The 18,655-nt window shown below is 55.7% G+C and overlaps 1 protein-coding gene across 3 annotated transcripts in view; it reads left to right on the forward strand.

Annotated features, from left to right (window-relative positions):
* Positions 1-9,851: 9,851 nt before the first annotated feature.
* Positions 9,852-18,655, forward strand: part of EZR (ezrin) — a 38,388-nt gene continuing 29,584 nt past the window's right edge. For 2 of the 3 annotated variants that reach the window (XM_036413536.2, XM_045572660.1), the window contains exon 1: positions 10,769-10,853. In XM_036413536.2, the coding sequence (XP_036269429.1) occupies positions 10,842-10,853 (12 nt within the window). In that variant the 5' untranslated portion in view covers positions 10,769-10,841. Of the gene's footprint in view, positions 9,988-10,768; positions 10,854-18,655 lie in introns of those variants that run through there. The other variant, XM_045572661.1, reaches the window with a different exon arrangement.

The following is an 18,655-nucleotide window of genomic DNA, read 5'->3' on the forward strand; positions in this document are numbered from 1 at the left end:
GCAGACAGACCTGCAGACAGACCCCGGTCCACACGGGAACTTCCTGCCCCAGAAAGAGGACTCTGCAAATCTCTGGGAGGATGGGCCCTGAGGGAATGCGGGGACCGCCTCCCTCCTGCATTCCAGGAGCGGGGAGGGGCACTCTCCAGGGGAAAACAAAAAGTCAATGGGAGCCTGCTGGTCCAATGGATAGAGCATCGGCCTAAGGACTGAAGGATCCCGGGTTCAGTTTCGGTCAGGGGCATATGCCCAGGCTGAGGGCTTGATCCCCAGTGTGAGGTGTGTGGGAGGCAGCCAATCAATAATCTCTCTCTCACTGATGTTTCAATCTCTCCCTCTCGCTTCCTCTCTGATATCAATAAAAATACAGTAAAGATTAATTAATTAATTTTGAAAAAGTCTATGGGAGCCCGGCTGGCATGGCTCAGTGATTGAGCTTTGACCTGTGAACCAGGAGGTCATGGTTGGATTCCTGGACAGGGCACAGGCCCGGGTTGCAGGCTTGAACCCAGTGTGGAGGATGCAAGAGGCAGTCAGTCAATGATTTTCTCTCATCATTGATGTTTTTCTCTCTCTCTCTTCCTCTCTGAAATCATTAAAAATATATTTTTAAAAATAAAATGTATATTTAAAAGTAATTAAAAAATGAAAAGTCAATGGGAGAAAATGAAGGAGAATGATTTTCTGCAACGGGAAGAACATACTTCTAAAACTGAATGTTAGGAACACAAAACTCTAAGTGGATAACCCCAAATAGCTGGAGTAGAAAGACCAAATTCAACAGCGTGGACAAAATTAGCTTAGCTAGCAGAGAACATATTTGCTGTGTCTAAAACTGACGGGATTAACAGCCAGGAAACTTGCAAACAGCAAGAAAACCCCAACACAAACAGGCAAAGCAGGGGAACAACTTCCAAATAAGGAGACGAGAGGCCAGTGGCAGAGTGGGACACTCAGAGGCCTGGAGATCAGAGGAAGGCAGAGTGGACAGTAATGAGGTGCGTGTCCTCAGGGCCACCACTAAGCTGGGGGGTGGGGGGCGATGGGCACCCCAGGCCCATCTGGGATGTGGTGTGGGAGCCGTGTATCTGAACTCCTCAGTGAGGTGATCTGACCCGCGGTCAGCCTGGGCCAGTCCTGGTTACGCCTCTTGTCCTGGGGTGCTCCGAACTGTCCTTGCGTGGATGGTAAGGGACATGCAGCCTTCCCAGGATCTGACCAGTTCGCTCACGGCGGCTGTCCCACCGGAGTTCCCAGGCCCACAGGAACGTGTCCACAGAATTTGTGGCATCTGTGGAGGCAACTTGGATGTCCAGCATCGGAGGGAGGACAGTTGGGACGTGCAGATACAGACAAGAAGGCCTGAGGTGCCAGGGCCGGGATTAGATGCCATCTCCCCACCCTCTTCCCCCCTGCAGCCCAGGGAGTAAGGAAGCAGGGCCGAGGGGGGAGAGTCGGAGGGAGATGGCCAGCCTTCTCTTAAGAGGATGGAAATACCCGCAAACACAGGTACTCACCACGCAGGACGGGAGGACACAGAAGCGGAAAGAAAAAGGAGTGACGACAGAGTTCCCCATTGCTGCCTCGGCCGGCACCCTTTGATAAGAACTTTCCCTGTGGGAGCCACAGGGGAGAGCGCCCGGTTCCTCCCTGCTCACCGGCCGCACCGACGGGGAAGCAACCTTGACTGAGCCCTGCCCTGGCCAGATGCCCAAGCAGACCAGGGAGGACGGACACGCGTGCCAGTGTGGCTCAGTGGATAGAGCGTCGGCCTGCGGACTGAAGGGTCCCGGGTTCAGTTCGGATCCAGGGCACAGGCCGGGGCTGCGGGCTGATTGCCCAGTTGGGGGCTTGCAGGGGGCAGCCCATCCGTGATTCTCTCTCATCATTGATATTTCTCTCCCTAAATCAATAAAAACATATAAATATTTTTAAAAGATGCTTTAAAATAAAATTCCCTTTCAATACGTGGGCTGAGTAAGTCTAGCCTGACTGGTAAATGTTCTGAGAGTTGCTACAGTATTTGGGAGAATGGAGCCTGGTTTGTTATTTAGGGGAAGCTTGTTCCCAGTGGTGTTTGGAAAGAGGGAGATTTCATTGCTGAAGACGGGTACCCCCCATGGAGGAGAGAGAAGTCGGGAGGGACGGGAGGGGCCGTGAGGTGTCCCAGGCAGGGAGGTGGGCGGAAGAGGCGTCCTGGGTGCAGACGGCAGGCTCCCCTCAGATCTCACCGGGCCTGAGACGGACAGATCAGAAGCCTTACAGGTTGAGAGGACCTGAGGCCTCCGATGGGAAGAAATCTCCATTTGTTTCTGGAGACACAGAGGAGCAGGACATGCAGGGCACTGCAGTGATTCTTGGGGGGGGGGGGGGGGGGTGCGGGCGGGGCGGTGTGTGTCATCGTAAACTGGCTGGAACAGCCTGGGAGAGAGATTAGGGCACCTGAGGCAGTGTGACGGCATCTCATAAATAATGACACCCACCCCCCCCCCAACACAGGAAACACCGAGGGCTGAATTGCCTGCCACCTTGAGGGGTTGGGGTGGGGCAGTCCTGTGCCTCCCGGCTCCCAGATGGCCAGGCTCGAGGACGTGTGTGTTTGAAGGGCCAGAGTGTACTTTTTGCTGGTAGACTGGAGAGAGAGAGAGAGAGAGAGAGAGAGAGAGAGAGAGAGAGAGAGAGAGAGAGAGAGAGAGGAGGCCGGCCCGGCTCATGTGGCCAGGTTGCCCCTCCGAACCCACCAGTCTGATCACATGAGACCTTCTCCACTGAGGGGACAGAAGAGCCATGTGTCCCCTCAACCCTCGGAGGCAAGGACATGGCCTGTCTTCCTCTGAGATGGGATCTTCTCTGCGGAAAATTCTGGAAGGTGGGGCCTGGCTTTGGGCTAAAGGGGAGAGACCAGATGACATCAGAATTCGGAGCCTCAGGAAGTTCACAGAACCCGGTTTGTCCCGTTCCTATCGGTCTCACCCCCCACCCGCCCCGCTCCGCCCTGGCGACCCAGCCGGCGCCCCAACGTGGAGGAGAGAGGACGGTAACCCCGCTCTGAGGCCTAAAATAGCTCCGACTGTGGGTGGGCAGTCTTGCTTTTTCTTGCGTAAAAATAATTTCAAAATGAAAGCAAGTCTTAGGAAACACGCCCTGCGCCCCTGTCCTCGGCGGTCAGGTTCCTCAGGGAAAGGAGCTGGGACGTCGGTGGCGGGTCCCACCCGCACACGTGCTCCAGGTCTCCTCCGTGGACCCCAGCTTACAGGACAGGCGGAGACCCACCTCGCCGGCGAGGAGTCGGCCGAGACCTGGGGCGAGTGCAGAAAGGGCGGTGAGGAGCCGGGCAGACGGTGTGAGAACTGTCACTCTTGACAAGCCAAGGACTCACACCACCCTGAGCGAGTGGCCAGGCTTGCAGCCCCCTCCCCCCCAGCCGGCCCTCTCCTCCCTGACAGCCCACGACAGTAACTGCTCCATCAAGGAAGGCAGCTTCTGACAATCCAAAAAAAAGAGGAAAGGAAAGATGATGGTTTTTATTTTATTATTATTATTTTAAAAAATATTTTTATTGATTTCAGAGAGGAAGGGAGGAGAGAAACATCAATGATGAGAATCACTGATCCTCTGCCTCCTGCACGCCCCCTACTGGGGATCGAGCCCGCAACCCAGGCACGTGCCTGTGATTGAAATGGAACCTGGGCCGAAGCCGGTGTGGCTCAGTGGATAGAGCGTCGGCCTGCGGACTGAAAGGTCCCAGGTTTGATTCCGGTCAGGGGCATGTACCTTGGTTGCGGGCACATCCAGTAGGGGGTGTGCAAGAGGCAGCTGATCGATGCTTCTCTCTTATCAATATTTCTAACTCTCTATCTCTCTCTGTTCCTCTCTGTAGTAAAAAAAAAAAAAAAAAAATCAATAAAATACATATTAAAAAAAAAATGGAACCTGGGACCCTTCAGTCCACAAGCCGATGCTCTATCCACTGAGCCAGACCATCTGGGCCAAAGGTGATGGTTTTTAAATGTTTCTTGTTTATATTCTGCAACCAAAGAGCTGGTTAATAAATCTGATGCATTGGGAGATCGTTGGTTTCACATACGTGGACTTTTTCCCTGTGCAACACCAGACCCCGCTTGGAGGAGACAGCGACTTTAGGAGGAGGGCTAGGCGGGTGGAGTGCTTGGTTTCTTTTTATCTTTTTATTAAAAATCATAAAGAAAACACGATAAAATACCACCCTTTGTTCAATCTGGATGGAGGGTACATAGTTGTCTATTGAATTACTTTCTGAAGATTTAACACATTCTATAATTTTAGAAAGATCACAGAATAACACGTTCTCTGATGGTATTCGGTAGGCAGGAGAAAACTGCCACACGGTCACGTGTCCGTGCCCCGGGCTCCGCCGGGCTCCTGGGGGTCACACCTGGCGGTCCCGGGCTACGTGACCCCCGTCAGGTCAGCGAGGCGTCATTGTCTGCTCTTCGCCGTCCAGCGTGGCGGCCCCCTGCGGCCTGGTGTGTGCTGCCCCTCACGCCTTCCCTCAAAGCCAACCAGACCTGCCAGAACCCCGCCTACGCCTGGAATTCCTCAGCTTGAAGCCTAGAAGATTCCACACAGGTGAGTGCCCTTTTAAAAAAACATTTTCCCGGCTCTGGTTTTCCCTGCGGGCTGCACAGCTGGGATGTAGGTAAGTGACAAGGTCCCAGGCCCGCGTCCCAGCAGATGGCAGGGCGGGAGCAGGGCGAAGGGACCGGGGACTGGCTGGCACTCACTAGCCGGCTCCTTCGTCTCCTCATCAGCACACATTCCTGGCGCATCTGCGAGGCCCCAGGCTCTGAGGAGCGGCAGTGCCTGTGAGGCGGGAGCTGCCTTGCCTGGGTGGGAAGCAGCAAAGGGGGTGAGGGGGGCAGGGAGGATCACAGAAAATAAAGAGGCAAACAGGCAGGTGCCCTGCACACAGCCCAGCAGGTAACGTGGCAGGAGCGACCCGGAGTTGGCACTGCCCATGGGGAGGTGGGGGGTGTCTCAGAGGAGCTGGTATTTGGGCAAAGGCCTGGGAGAGGAGGAAGGCCAGGCTGGCGGGGAGAGCAGTGCATTCCGGCTAGGAGCGTGAGGCAGGGCTCCCCAGGCAGAGCACAGCGCAGGCAGGAGAGGGGGTGGCGGGGAGGTGACCCGGGAGGAGCAGGAGCCAAGGCAAGGAAGGGGTTTAAATCCTACGGGAGGTGGGGGGGAAAGGGGACCACACAATCTGATAGACTCTGAAATGGGCCGGTAGTCTGGGAGAGAGAGGAATTCGGGCTGACTTGTAGGTTGGGGACCAGGTAACAGCCAGTGGTTACGTAGCCCTCTGTGGAGCCTCCTGTACCTTCCTGGGGGCTCCCCTGCCTGCAGTCACCGCGCTGCCGGTCAGCAGGGGCTTGGCGGGGCCATGGTTTTCGAAAAACCAAGACTACGTGAGTCCACAGCGGCTGCTTGAGAGATGGGGGGGGGGGGGGGGGAGGTCATGATGACCTCGGGGATTGGGGTCAGAACCGATGACTGAGGAAGAGAATGTGCACAGATAAGGGCCCTGAGGTGGGGGTGGGTGGAATGGGGTGGGAGGACCTCAAAAGAGGAAGCAGGAGGGGAGAGAGGAGAAACCCTGTGTGTCCTCGGGGGCTTAGGGGAGCAGCAGCAGGTGAGGCAGAGGAGTCTGGCCTCTGGGTTTGGCAAGATGGAGGTCGTGGGAAATCTTGAGAAGTTGGGGTGTCGGAGGGTGACAATTTATTCCCTGGCTGTTTCCTCTCTAAATCAGGGCATCACAATAGAGGGTGTGTACGGTCCCACCCATTACCTCCTCACACCATATGGAAAACTTCCTTTTAAGCTAGACATTTTTCCCCCCAAAAAAATACCCTCATAAAATGATCAAGAATAAAACAATATAATAAAAAGAGCTTGCTCTTTGAGATGTTATTAGTCAAATAAGTTTTGCAGTCATCAGTACCCTTTTCCATAAAAATGATTATGGCTATTTAGGCAAATTATTTAAAATAGAATACCTAGTGTCCAGAATCTTTCTGAGCAGACCCAAATTATGTACGTGTACCAGCCAAGAGCATCTAGAGCCGGGCCAGCATGGCTCAGAGGCCCACCTATGAACAGGAGGACACAGTTCGATTCCCGGTCAGGGCACAGGCCCGGGGTGCAGGCTCCATCCCAATGTGGGGCGGGCAGGAGGCAGCCGATCCATGATTCTCTCACTGATGTTTCTCTCTCTGAAACAAATACAAATAAATATATTTTTAAAAATAGCACCAAGAGGCTCCTTCCTTCTCATTCACTGTCCTGGGAAGAGTCCAGGCCAAGTGGCCACCTGTCGGGCCACGTGAGTGCTCCCCACCCGTGCTCCCCCACCCCCTGCTCTCACCCACACTGAGCCACACTGGGCGGCTGCTGCCCCTCTGGGTCGGAGGGAACTGGCACGTGGGGCCAGGGTTTGCACAGTGAGCTCACGCAGCTCTGTAAGATCACGTGAAACGCGTAGCTCCCTTTATCTGCCATCTCTGCCCCGGCAGGCTCACCCGCTGTTACATTTCAAACACGTTACATTTCAGGCCACAGAAAGGCACACAGGGTGCTCACCACGCCGTTTACCCAGCTTTCTGCAGCCGGCCGGGGTCCTGACAAATACCGCTGAAATAAGACATTAAGAGTATTCATCTCAGGTAAAAACTGCTGTTTGAGTTTTAACCTGGTGGTCTTATTTTGAACCCAGGGTCCGACCCCATAACACCCCCAATCCTTCCTTTGCCACGGGTTCCCTATAGCGCTCCCTCCGGCCTACGTACGTTCTTCTGGAGCTTGTCCGCTACTTGTGACCTTTTCCTACGGTGAGCTTACCGGCACCGGGAGGAGACCGGCCTCGGTGGCCGGGGCAGGGGCCGTCCTGTGACCGCCCGTCCTTGCCCCGGGCCTGCAGGCGCCTGAGGGCTGCCGGCCCGCCTCAGGGTCACCTGCCTGAACTCCCAGCACCCCCTCGGGCTCAGGCGTGCACCTGATTCCCTCCTCCGGCTGAAACGCTCAGGCCCTGCACTTGGAGCAGAGTTGTTCAAGGTCAGAAGTCACAAGGAGAGCAGGAAGGGTGACCCAGACTCCTGGCTCCAGACTTCCTCACTTCCTTCTTGGCACTGAGGATCAAAACGAACTGACAAGCCCTGGGGGAGAGAGGCCAGATAAAGCTGTGCCACACCCTGCCTCGGGGGCTCTCCCAGTTTGGCGCAGGGTTTGCCTGAGACTTAACGACTCCCAGTTCCTAAGGGGGAGCGGCTAAACGCACAGCCACCACAGCAATGCTCCTGGATCTCTGGGCGTTGTCTTCTGTGTGTGTTGGGGGTGGGGGTGGGAGACATGGTGGCTGTGGGGTTGGAGTGGGAGGGTATTAGGTTCCAAAGTCATGTGAGAATAAATTACCATTGGGAAATCACCTGAAATCCCTCAGAAGATCTATTGTATATATGTAAAAGGCTAAGTGCCTGACCGTCCGACCGGTCGCTATGATGCTCACTGACCACCAGGGGCAGATGCTCAATGCAGGAGCAGCGGAGCTGCAGTGACTTGGCAGCAGTGGTGCTCGGGTGATGCACCCTGAAACCAGAGAGGAGGAGCCCCTCGGGGCCTCGTGATTCACCTTTGGCTGAGGGTTAGGTGGTTGCTGGGCCCTGTCAGCCCTGAATCGGGTTCACTGCACACTGTGCTTGTGCTGCCCTGTAGGACAGCAACTTTGCAGAGTGTCCTCTCGCACTCCAAGACTCCTTGGGGGATGCTGGAGAGCCAATTTCGGCCCAATCCTGCAGGCCAGGCCGAGGGGCCCCACCTGCCGGAGAGACCCCGCTTACTCCGCAGAGTGCAGACCCAGGGGAGGGGCCGTGGGAGATGGGCTCGCCCAGTCCCGCCCCACCAGCCACTCTCCAAGTAACTTCCTTTCACTTCCCACGCACAGGGTTCCTGCGTGGATTCGTGGGAGGGCTCTATCGGAATGTCAGTGTAATGTGCAATGCTTACGTGATGTGTGCTATTCGGGGAATGCATATGCAAAGCAGGATTCTGCCCCAAGCACGGCAAACTCAGAGGCTGGCCCGGGCCAGACAAACAGGGTTTACGTGTATGTGGGCCACAAAAAAACCCAAAAGCTTCAATTGTCATAGAAGCGTAGGTTTATTTCGCTGAATACATAGGGCTGAAATAAATGTGCTCGTTAACATAATAGAACATTTTAATAAAAAGTAACATTTTTTTCTTGAACATTAACTTACCAGACACAGAATAACTGCACAAATTAATAAGCGTAACCCAAATAAACCTATTTTTCTTGTTCTCCGAAAATGAAATATTTCCTGGTGCGCACACCAAATAAGTCAGTCCAAGACTAATGACGTGGCCATTGGCTGCTAGAACATTCGCTGCTGGAATTAGTGGAGAGAAATGGTGCGCCTGTACGTAAGGTGCAAATGGAAAATGAATGCCACACAATTATAGTAATCGGTCATTAGCAAATGTTGTAGTTTGTTATTAAAAATGATGTATAACAGGATATTGTAAAAATTAAGTTAGAAAATTTTTATTAAAACGTTTCTTACTTCCTGTTATAGTGGCTGGGCCGCAAAAATATTCCTTGTGGGCCGCATGGGGCCTGCAGGCTGCCAGTTTCACACGTCTGCTCTACGCTGTTTAACTCACTCGGGAAAAGTACCCCTCTAGTCCAATTTGAGTAAGTTAAAGGCTTACAAGATCATCTCCATTCTACACATGAAGAGGGCAACTTAGTCAGTAGAGAGACCGGCCGAAGGTGACCCGCTGTGAGTGCTGGGACTAGACCGGCGATCTCTGCGTTTCCAGCTTCCCTGAGGGTGAAGGTCAGAAGTAGAGGTGGTGGGCCCCTGCGATCCGGACGCTGAGTCTGAAGACAGTGCCCGGAGGTGGAAGCGGGGTGTGTACCATCGCAGAGCGGACCCGGATGACTAAGGAGGCTCCAGGCGGAGTTGTGAGGTGGAAAACTGTAATTGCCAAGGTTACTTAAGCCTGTTTCCTTCCCACAGCAGTTACCTTACATCCTCATTTTAGTGATTTTTAATGAAAAACAAAGTCAGTCTTTCAGAGGGAACAGACCTGCCCAAACAGAGGGGACTGAAATCTCAGGAAGGGCCTCCCTCCGCACCTGGGACTCTGAGCGCCCTGGACCTGCCATGGGAGGGTGCCCCCGAGGCAGTCTGCCCTGTGACAGGGTAGGACCAAGGTCGGCAAACCGCAGCTCGCGAGCCACATGTGGCTCTTTGGCCCCTGGAGTGTGGCTCTTCCACAAAACACCACGGCCTGGGCGAGTCTATGTTGAAGAAGTGCCTTAGAAGAAGTTTAAGTTTAAAAATGTGGCTCTCCAAAGAAATGTCAAACGCTGTCCTGTTGGTATTTGTCCCGCTGACTCATGAGTTTGCCGACCACGAGCCTAACGCCGCTTCTAACCAGGCCCGCGCAGGCCCCAAACCGGCTTCTGCACGTGGGCCACGAAGTTTCAATGGCACCGTCTGGCCCGCACGTGGTTTGTGTTAAAAAGCGGGGCGTCCGGTCACCTTGGAGGCGCCCCAGGCCGCTCCCGCCCCGCGCGGCGCAGGGGCCGCGGGACGGCCGACCGCGGCGCCCGCCCCCACGGGGCCTCCGCCCGCCCGCCCGCAGCGCGGCCCCGCGGTTCTCCCCGGCGGAGGGCGGGGCTGCCGGGGCGGGGCGCCTTGCGGGGCGGGGCGGGGCGGGGGCGGGGCGGCGGGGAGGGGCTGCCGGGCGGGAAGCGGCCGGGGGGCGGGGCGAGAGGGGCGGGGCGGGCGGGGCGGGGAGGGAGGCGGAGGGGCGGGGCGGCGGGAGGGCGCGGCCCAGGCCCCGCCCCCCCGGGGACTCTGGCGGCGCGGGCGGCGGGCTCGACAGACGCACCGACGCGGAGCGGCCCGTCCACAACCCCGTCCGCAGCCGGTGAGCGGCGGGAGGGCGGCGGGCGGGCCGGGAGGGGGAGGTGCTCCGGGCTCGGCGACAGGGCGGCGGACGGAGGGCCGGGCCGCGCTCCTGCCCGGGCTCGGGTCCGGGGTCCGGGGTCCGGGGTCCGGGCTCGGGTCCGGGGCCCGGGGGGAGGCGGGTTCGGGATCCGGGGTCTCGGCTCTTATTTGGGCCCAAATTCACGGCAGGTGGAGCCGAACCTGCGGTGTGGCCGCGCCGGCTGCCCGCGACCCCCTCCCCTCCCCTCCGTCCCTCGGGCTCCGAGTGCCCCCCGAAGAGCCCCCGAGGTGCCCCGAAGAGCCCCCCAGGTGCCCCCAGGTGCCCGGGGCCGGGGCGGTTGGGAAGTCCCGGCGGCGGTTGCGGTCGGGGCCGCGGGCAAACGGCCGCTCCGCAAAGTGAAACCGCCCGCGGCTTCCTGGAGGCGGCGGCCTCCCCGCGCCCGCCCGCCCGGACCCCCGGGCCCCCCGGACCCCCGTCCGCCCCGGGCCCCGGGCCCGAGCCCCGCGGCCGCCCGCCCGGCCCCCCGGCCCCCCGGGCCCCCCGGGCCCCGGCCCCGAGCCCCGCGGCCGGCCGCCCAAGTTGGCGGGACTCTCCCAGCGCCGCCGGCCGGTCCTGAGGCCGCGGGGCGGGCCCGGGCTCGGTCCGGGTCTGGGTCCGGGTCCGGGTCTCGGTGCCGGCGTCGGTGCCGGTATCGGTCTCGGTGCCGGTGCCGGCGTCGGCGGGAGGACGCTCAGCGCTAACGCCCGTGTCCCACCGGCAGGTCCCGCCGCCGCCGCGTTCCCTGGAGCGAGGAGCCCCCGCCGGAACCGACAGGAACCGACCAGGAACCGAAAATGCCGAAGCCGGTGAGTGTCCCCCGGCCGCGCCCCGGCTCTGCCCCGCGGTGCTCCGGCGCTGGGGCCTGGGGGCCGGCGGAGCGGGGACCGGGACCGGCGGGGTGTGAGCCCGGGGGCCGGAGGGCAGCCGTCTGGGGTCACACTCAGGGCCCCTGGGCTGCCTGTGCGGGAACCTTCTTCCTCATCCAGCTGGGACCGGGAGGCCCGGCGGCTTCCGAGGGCGCGCCCTCCGCCCCGCAGGTGCCCGGGCTTCCCGGCTTCCCGGCCCCGCACCCCGGGCCCCGGCGGAGGCCGGCCGGGCGCGCGCTGCCCGGGATGTGCTGCTGCAGCGGGACCCCGGGGGGCGGGGGTCAGGGACCTGAACCGCCTGCGGAGGGCGGCCCGGGCTCCCTCCGATAAGGAGGCTCTATCTCCCTCCGATAAGGAGGCCTCTATCGCTCTCCTGCCTGCACCCCTCCTGCCGGCACCGCCGCGCACCCTGCCCCCTCCCCCGACCCCACCCCACCCCTCCCCGGGGTGTCGCCATCCCGGTGGCTGGCCGCCCAGGCCTGGGGCTGCTCAGCTCTCCTCTGAGTTGCAGGGACAAGGCCGGCTCTTTGTGCTGCTTTTCTTAGAAAGCTATGGATTCCACCTGCTTCTCACGGTGAAAGGAGAGGACAATTGACTTTGTAAATCGCGGAGGAGAAAATATCTGGATTTATTTAAAGTAGAAATAAAAGATGCACAGGGAACTTATTGCTAGTTTGCAAACAAGTTCTGCAAAGTCGGTGCTTATGTGTTTTTCTACTGTTAAACGTTAGATTTTCTAAAAGGAGTTTTGAACTAAAGTAGTTTATTTCACTGCTAGGTTAAATAAGTTACCGTGTTAATATGCTAATAGATTCAGAAGCCGGCTAGTTTTTGCCTAAGTTACATCATTGAGATGATTCATTCATGGTGCAGGAAATTCTTTTCCTACACAAATTCTTCATTTCAAACATGCTCAGGGCACGTGACACCAGGCTTGCCAATGCCTGGGACACAAAACTGACCCAGCAACAGTGCTCACCCTGGGACCAGCCCTGTGCCTGGAAGCGAGCAGCAGAGCCGTGGGCAAGAGCTCACCTAGGAGCTTTGCTTTGTTTTGCTAAAAGAAAGAAGCGGAGTTCAGCTTGTGAGCTATCCCTCAGGAGAAAGTCAGAAAGCCAGTTCCCAGTCACTACCTGTCCTTCTCATTTTTGTAAGGAATTGTAGTAAAATATGCCTATCGCCTTCCCCCAGGTAGACCCGTACCTCCTAACACCAGCACCCCATCCTCCCGGCCCCTGGCTGGGGCCTCAGGGAAGTGCATCTTGGTGTTTGTCCTCTGGCGTCTGACTCACTGCCCAGCACAAAGTCCTCAGTCCTCCAGGCTGTGGCTGTCAGAATGTCCTCCCTTTTCAAGGCCCTTCCACGGCAGGCTCATGGTAATTTCACTTTCTTTCAGTCTTTTATGATGGATCAGAAATTTAGAAAATGTTCTGCCCAAGTGCGGATAGTTAAGTTGTTGAGGGGCACGGTAGCCATCACGTGGTGTGTGAGGATCCCGATAACCAGAATCACGCTCCGAAAGACTTTATTTTGCACTAGAGGCCTGGTGCGTGACCCCTTGGGGGATGTTCGACTGCTGGTTGAGGCCTGCTCCCCTAAGCGGGCAGTCAGACATCCCTGAGGGGTTCTTAGCACTGCTGCTGTGCCACCAGCCATGAGCCGGGCTTCTGGCTGAACTCCTGCATCTGCCCCCTGGTGGTCAGCACACGTCATATCCACTGGTCGTTATGCTATTCCTGATTTGCATGTTAGGGTTTTATTAGGTAGGCTAGGGTAATGGGTACAGTTGTAACTTCAAAACAGTATTGGGAGGTCTCCTTTAGATGAGCCGCTTGGGAAATTCCCACCTGCCCCCTTCTCTGTGGGGATGATTTCTTGGAGATTTTACCTCATAAAAGACACACACACGCACACACACGCACACACCTGCACAGGAGGCTGAGAAGAGCTGAGGCTCGCACACGTTTGGATTGGTCCTGAGGCCGTGCACATTGCCTAGTGTTTGTTATTGTGCTTTAGTGCCCTCAGTAGATGTGGAAGGGGAGATCCCCAACAAGTCCTGCAGATGTGCTCTTCAGAAAAGTTATTGATTCTCTCTCTTTGTTTTGGATGATCTTATAGAGAAGGGAGGGAGGGAGGAAAAGAAAGAAAAAACATCCACGTGAGAAACATTTCATTGCCTCTCCCACGTGCTCCAACCGGGATCAAACCCTCACCGGGGCACGTGCCCAGACCCTGCCACCTCCAACCACTGAGCCACCCGCCAGGGCAGGTTTATTGATTCTCCTTGTTCCAGTCCAAGCGGAGAATCTTGCTGGGGGCTTTGTGTGACCGGATGTGTGACAGCAGGATCCAGGGGCAAACGTGGAAAGGGGTACATCTGAGCTTCCACCCGACCCCTTGCGTTTTTGATTGATTTGTCAATCAAACTGAGTCAGTGGGTGACTATTTATAGGACACTATAAGTGAAATGTCTACTTGCTGCTTTTCCACCACCACTGGCTCAAAGGCCTGAGTGCCCCTCAGTCGGCAGGTCCTGCTGCAGCAGGCTGGAACTCCCAGCTCTCCCAGACGGGGCTTAGGGAAAGGGTGCTCTGCCTGCCCTCTCACCCAGGAGGGGAGGGGGTGATGGTGTTTGTCCCCAGGTCCCTGGCTGAGGAAGCAGTCTTTGTGCCCACGATTCAGCCAAGGGCGGCCTGTGCTGCTCCTTCCGCCCCCACCCCTCCATCCCCCCCTCCACCCCCGCCCCCACCGGTGTCTTCATTGTGATGGAAAGCAGGCGCAGGCTTAGGAAAGGGAAACCTGTCTCCAGCCTGGGGGTGGGAGGGGGGTCACTCTCAAGCTCTCTTACATGAAAGCTTCCCCGAGGAGCTGGGAGTTGAACGCCTTTGAGTGGCTCCCGTGGAGCCTGGCCGTCGGTTCCTGAGTGGATGTACAGTGTCAGGCAGGAGTGCCTTGTCCTTCAGCCAGAAACTTGGGAAGTGTGTCCAAATTCCGCCCGGTTCCAACATTTTAAGGTCACTTCTGAGATTCCTTGGCGCTCTGGGAGCACACAGCCTCTGCCACTGTTTTAGCAGGGTCAGGATTTACTGCGTGTACTGGTACATTCCCACCCTCCACCGATGGAGGAGGATGCAGGGGGTGTGTTTTCCGTCCCCCTTGCCCCTCTCCACGGGCTGATGGTCAGCTAGGTGCGGAGACTTGCCAGGGCAGTGAGAAGTGCTGGCCGCATCAGTCATCTGTCCCCTCGCTCCAGGCCCGGTGCTCTGCTTCTGTCTGTGCTTTGTCCCTGTGCACGGAGAGGGACATGAGGGGGGAGCTCAGGTTCCCGAGCAGCCCAGTGGGCGAGAGGAACCCGAGGCCAACACAGGCCTTCCCGGGGCGTGCCGGCTCCGCTGCAGACGCTGGGGCTTTGACTGAGGAGGAGACTCAGCCCGCCCTCCGGGGGCCATTGCAGCTGCGGGGTGGGGGCCGGAGGAGGCGGTGGCAATGGGAGAGGTAGGCCGTTGGAGGCCGCGGAGAGGAGATGGCATGGACGGGGTGGAGGTGCAGGGGGGAGGGCCGTGTGGAGGTAAACTCACTGGACCTGGGTGGACGTGAGGGCCGAGGGCGGGGCCGGCTCCTGGGGTCTGGCTGGCTGGCTGGCTGGCTGGCGGTGCCAGGCGCCGAGATAGGACCTGGGGGAGGACAGGTGTGGGTGCCCGCGGAGGGTTTGGGTGGTACAGGCTGTTAGCTCGCCTGTGACAGGACGTCCCTGCCTCCTCTCACGATCACACCCTCCCCTCCCAGAGGCGTGCCGTCCCAGACCATCCCAGACCGAGCTGCAGGGCCCGTGTGGTCCACGGGGGCTGGAAGGGCCCGCAGCCCTCTCGTCCCCCCGGCATGCCAGGTCCGAGTGGGCGCGGAGATGGTGCGAGTTCACAGAATAGACTTCGGTGTGCGGTACGTGGAGACACTGCCGGCCTCCGCACAGGCCTCCCTTAGCTACTGTCCTCAATCATATTTTGATTTCAACAAGATTTTGAATGCCTTTATTAATACTTAGTTTGGGAAAGCAAAACGGTATCTCAGTATCGTTATTCTTGGTGAATTATTATAATTTTTTTAAATTTAAAATCTTTATTTATTTTTTGTTAATTCTCACCCGAGGATACTTTTCCGTTGATTTTTTAGAGAGTGGAAGGGGCAGGGGGGAGGCAGAGAAATGGGAGGGAGACACATCCATTTAAGTCCACCCCACACACCCCTGCCAGCCTGGGATTGAGCTTGCAACTGAGGGACATGCCAAGCTGTCTTAACTCCTCACCCAAGGATGTGTGTTTTGATTGGTTTGATAGATAGATAGATAGATAGATAGAGAGGGAGAAAGAGAGAGGTGAAAGAGAAACTTAAGTTAGAGAGAGAGGGCGAGAGAGGAAAGAGAAACATCAGTCAGTTGCCTCTGCCCGGACTGGGAGTCAAACCGGAGAACGTTCTGGTGAACTGGGTGATGCTCCAACCCGCCAAGCCGACTGCAGGGAGAGTCTCAGGATGACTCAGTGCTCCCGCTTCCTTAGCGTCAGACATTTTAATTCGGATCTGAGGCAGCGGCACGCACAGCCTGCTTTCAGAACCAGTGAGTTCATTTTGAGTAATCCCTTATGGATTCCCCAAGTACTCCAGTTTTCTTTTTTTTTCTTTTTTTCTTTTTCTTTTTTTTTAATATATTTTATTGATTTTTACAGAGAGGAAGAGAGGGGGATAGAGAGTTAGAAACATGGATGAGAGAGAATCACCGATCAGCTGCCTCTTGCACACCCCCTACTGGAGATGTGCCCACAACCAAGGTATATGCCCTTGACCAGAATTGAACCCGGACCATTCAGTCTGCAGGCCAAAGCTCTATCCATTGAGCCAAACCAGTTTTGGCTCCAGTTTTCAATTTAAGCACTAATTGTTGTACTGCTACTAATTAAGTATGGGATATTGATTGGAGAGACCAGAAATTGAAATATTTTTCTTCATACATACCAACCATGCCTGTCAATGTAAAGAATAAAGATTTTATTCTAGACTTCTGTAAATAGTTTTTAAAAAGTCATTGTTATAGGGTGGCTTAGACACGTTTGATTAAAATAAAATGGTTAATATATAGTTAATATGTTTTTGCAAATACAGATGTAAAGAGCCATATAAAGAAGTTTCATAATCAACTATTTACCTGTACTTGAGCAAGCCATTTCACTTCTGTGAGTCAGTTTTGTCATCTGTGAAGTTTTTAAATGAAGAGAATGTTAGATAGATAAGCGGGCACAAAGCTGTGTCCATAACGTTCAGCTTCTCTAGAGCTGCTGTGAGCGCCGTATATTCCTCGTGTAGCTTTTCCCCCTGGAGATTGGTTTTACAAACTTCACTGTAACCCGAAGCTAAAACTAAGGCTTTTCCGCCCCGAGTTGCTGTAAATCGGTGAAGTTTGTCAGTAGACCTTCCCCGAGAGCAGCCATGTGAAATGTTTGGGCTATTCTCTAGCGCAGCAATTTTCCGCCTTTTTCCTTGCTTAGCACACATAGCCAAGCACTGAAGTTCCGTGGTACACTAAGAAATATATTTTTGGCCAATGACAAAAAATAGGTGTGCTTTTGATTCACTCCCCCGAGGGGGCCATTGCTGTGTTGCTGTTGCCGTTTTAATTGGGCAATCTAAGGGGAGAGGCCCGTGCCGATTAAAGAGCCAGCCTGCAGCTCCCGAGTGAGCCGTGCACTCCTGCTGCAAACCGCTTCCTGGCCGTCCCTGCTTTCCACCTCCATGTCTTCCAGTTGTCAGAATTCCCTCGGGGCTCGCGTGGATTCCCTCCTTACTGCTGAAGCCCTGTTACATGTCATTTTGTGCTGGGGCTGGGGCTACAAAGTAAAGGAGATGGGTTTTGCCTTTGAGGGGTTCTCAGTCTCAGAGGGCAGTCAGACAGGTAAGTAAAGATCGGCAGGACAGGGCGATGAGTGTGTAAGAGGTACACACTAAGAAGATTACACTGTGGCCCCGGGAACCAGGAGGCCTCCCAGCTGGGGAGGTGCTTAGCTGGGTGTTGAGGGATGCATAGGAGCTCACCAGAGAGCTGCACAGGGCAGAAAGGCATAGGTGGTAGCAGTGGTCAGTTCTGTTTTTCTTTGATTATGAATCACATTCCCCCCCCCCACTTTTTTTTTTAACACCCTAAGGATTAATGGTATTGGTGTTTCAAAGGAAATGAAAACTGCGTAAACACAATTATCTTTTTAATCTAATGTATTTGAGAAAAACTTTAAAAGCAAAATGAAAATTCTGATCTTGCCCTAAGTCTTATTGATAAACCCAGGAACAAATACCACATGAGGGCAAACTGTAGTAGCCAAATCTATCAGATTTTTACCTTTGGTTAAGTTTGAAGTCACTTTCCATATGCTAATTTTCTTTTCTTTTGAGAGCAAATTGGTAAAAGCTTAGAACATCCATGTTAGAGGTCTGAATGCTAGGTATATCAGTATAGTGTTGTCACTCAGACGCCTCATCGCCTTGGTTAAATAATCACGGATGTGGCTTCTTGTTGGTGAAGTATCTGCTTGCACAACACATTGCTATTCGGGTGAGACTTCTAAGTGGGGAGAGGGTGGGGAAGCCTTGGTGTTTATTAAGAAACTGGCCGAACAGGGCAGTTTGAAATGAGTGAGGACAGGCTGCGGGTGCACTCCACGGCCTGACAGAGCCCCTGTGGAGGGGGGGGCACTGAGTACTGACTCAGTTTTGAACGTTCAGGACCAGTTTTGCTGAAGCCGGTTTGGCTCCGTGGATAGAGCGTCGGCCTGCGGACTGAAAGGTCCCAGGTTCGATTCCGGTCAAGGGCGTGTACCTTGGTTGCGGGCACATCCCCAGTAGGGGGTGTGCAAGAGGCAGCTGGTTGATGTTTCTCTCACATTGATGTTTCTAACTCTCTATCTCTCCCCCTTCCTCTCTGTAAAAAAATCAGTAAAATATATTATAAAAACAGAACGTTCAGGACCAGTTTTGAGCTAGGTTGGAAATATGATGGCGTGGCGTGGGTCCATTTGGGCCACGTCTGCTGCTCTTACAGGTGAAGTGACATGAATGTGCCAGTGATTTTCAAGGGGACAGGAAGTAGGTGAACCAAGACTGCTGGGAAGGTGATGGTGTTGGAGCTGGATGAGGAGGACATGGGGCTCCTTAAACTGTCTTCTCTGTTTTTGTGAAGTTTCCTCGTTTCCAAAATGAAGTTTGTTCCCCGAAAGCCCATAGAGTGGAAGGGAGAGATGCTGTCACGTTTCCAAGTCACCAAGTGCCGGGTCTGGTGGGAGAGGGTGCGGGAGGAGGGACGGCTCCTTCCCTGGTCTGGCCCCCCCTCCCCCCCACGCCTCTCCCTGGTCCCTGAGTCCAGCCAGGTTCCTCGGGAGACCTTCTGTGGCCGGTCAGTGAGGGCTGCTTTACTCCACTGGCCATCTCACCCCCCGCACGCCTTTACTAAAGGAGATCAGCCGGACTGCCAGTGTGTGTGTGTAAGTGTGTGTGTGTGTGTGTGTGTGTGTGTGTGTGAGAGAGAGAGAGAGAGAGAGAGAGAGAGAGAGAGAGAGAGAGAGAGAGACAGCTACACCGGGTGGCTTAAAAGCACGTGATGGACGGAGTTCGCTTGCTCAGGCAGGTCTGTGAGCTGCTGGCGGCTGTGGGTCTTCTCCCCGCTGCAGCCGCAGCACACAGAGCTGTTGTTCGCCAGGCCT

This window comes from Pipistrellus kuhlii, unplaced genomic scaffold, assembly GCF_014108245.1.
Source record: "Pipistrellus kuhlii isolate mPipKuh1 unplaced genomic scaffold, mPipKuh1.p scaffold_m20_p_5, whole genome shotgun sequence".
Lineage (NCBI taxonomy): Eukaryota > Metazoa > Chordata > Mammalia > Chiroptera > Vespertilionidae > Pipistrellus > Pipistrellus kuhlii.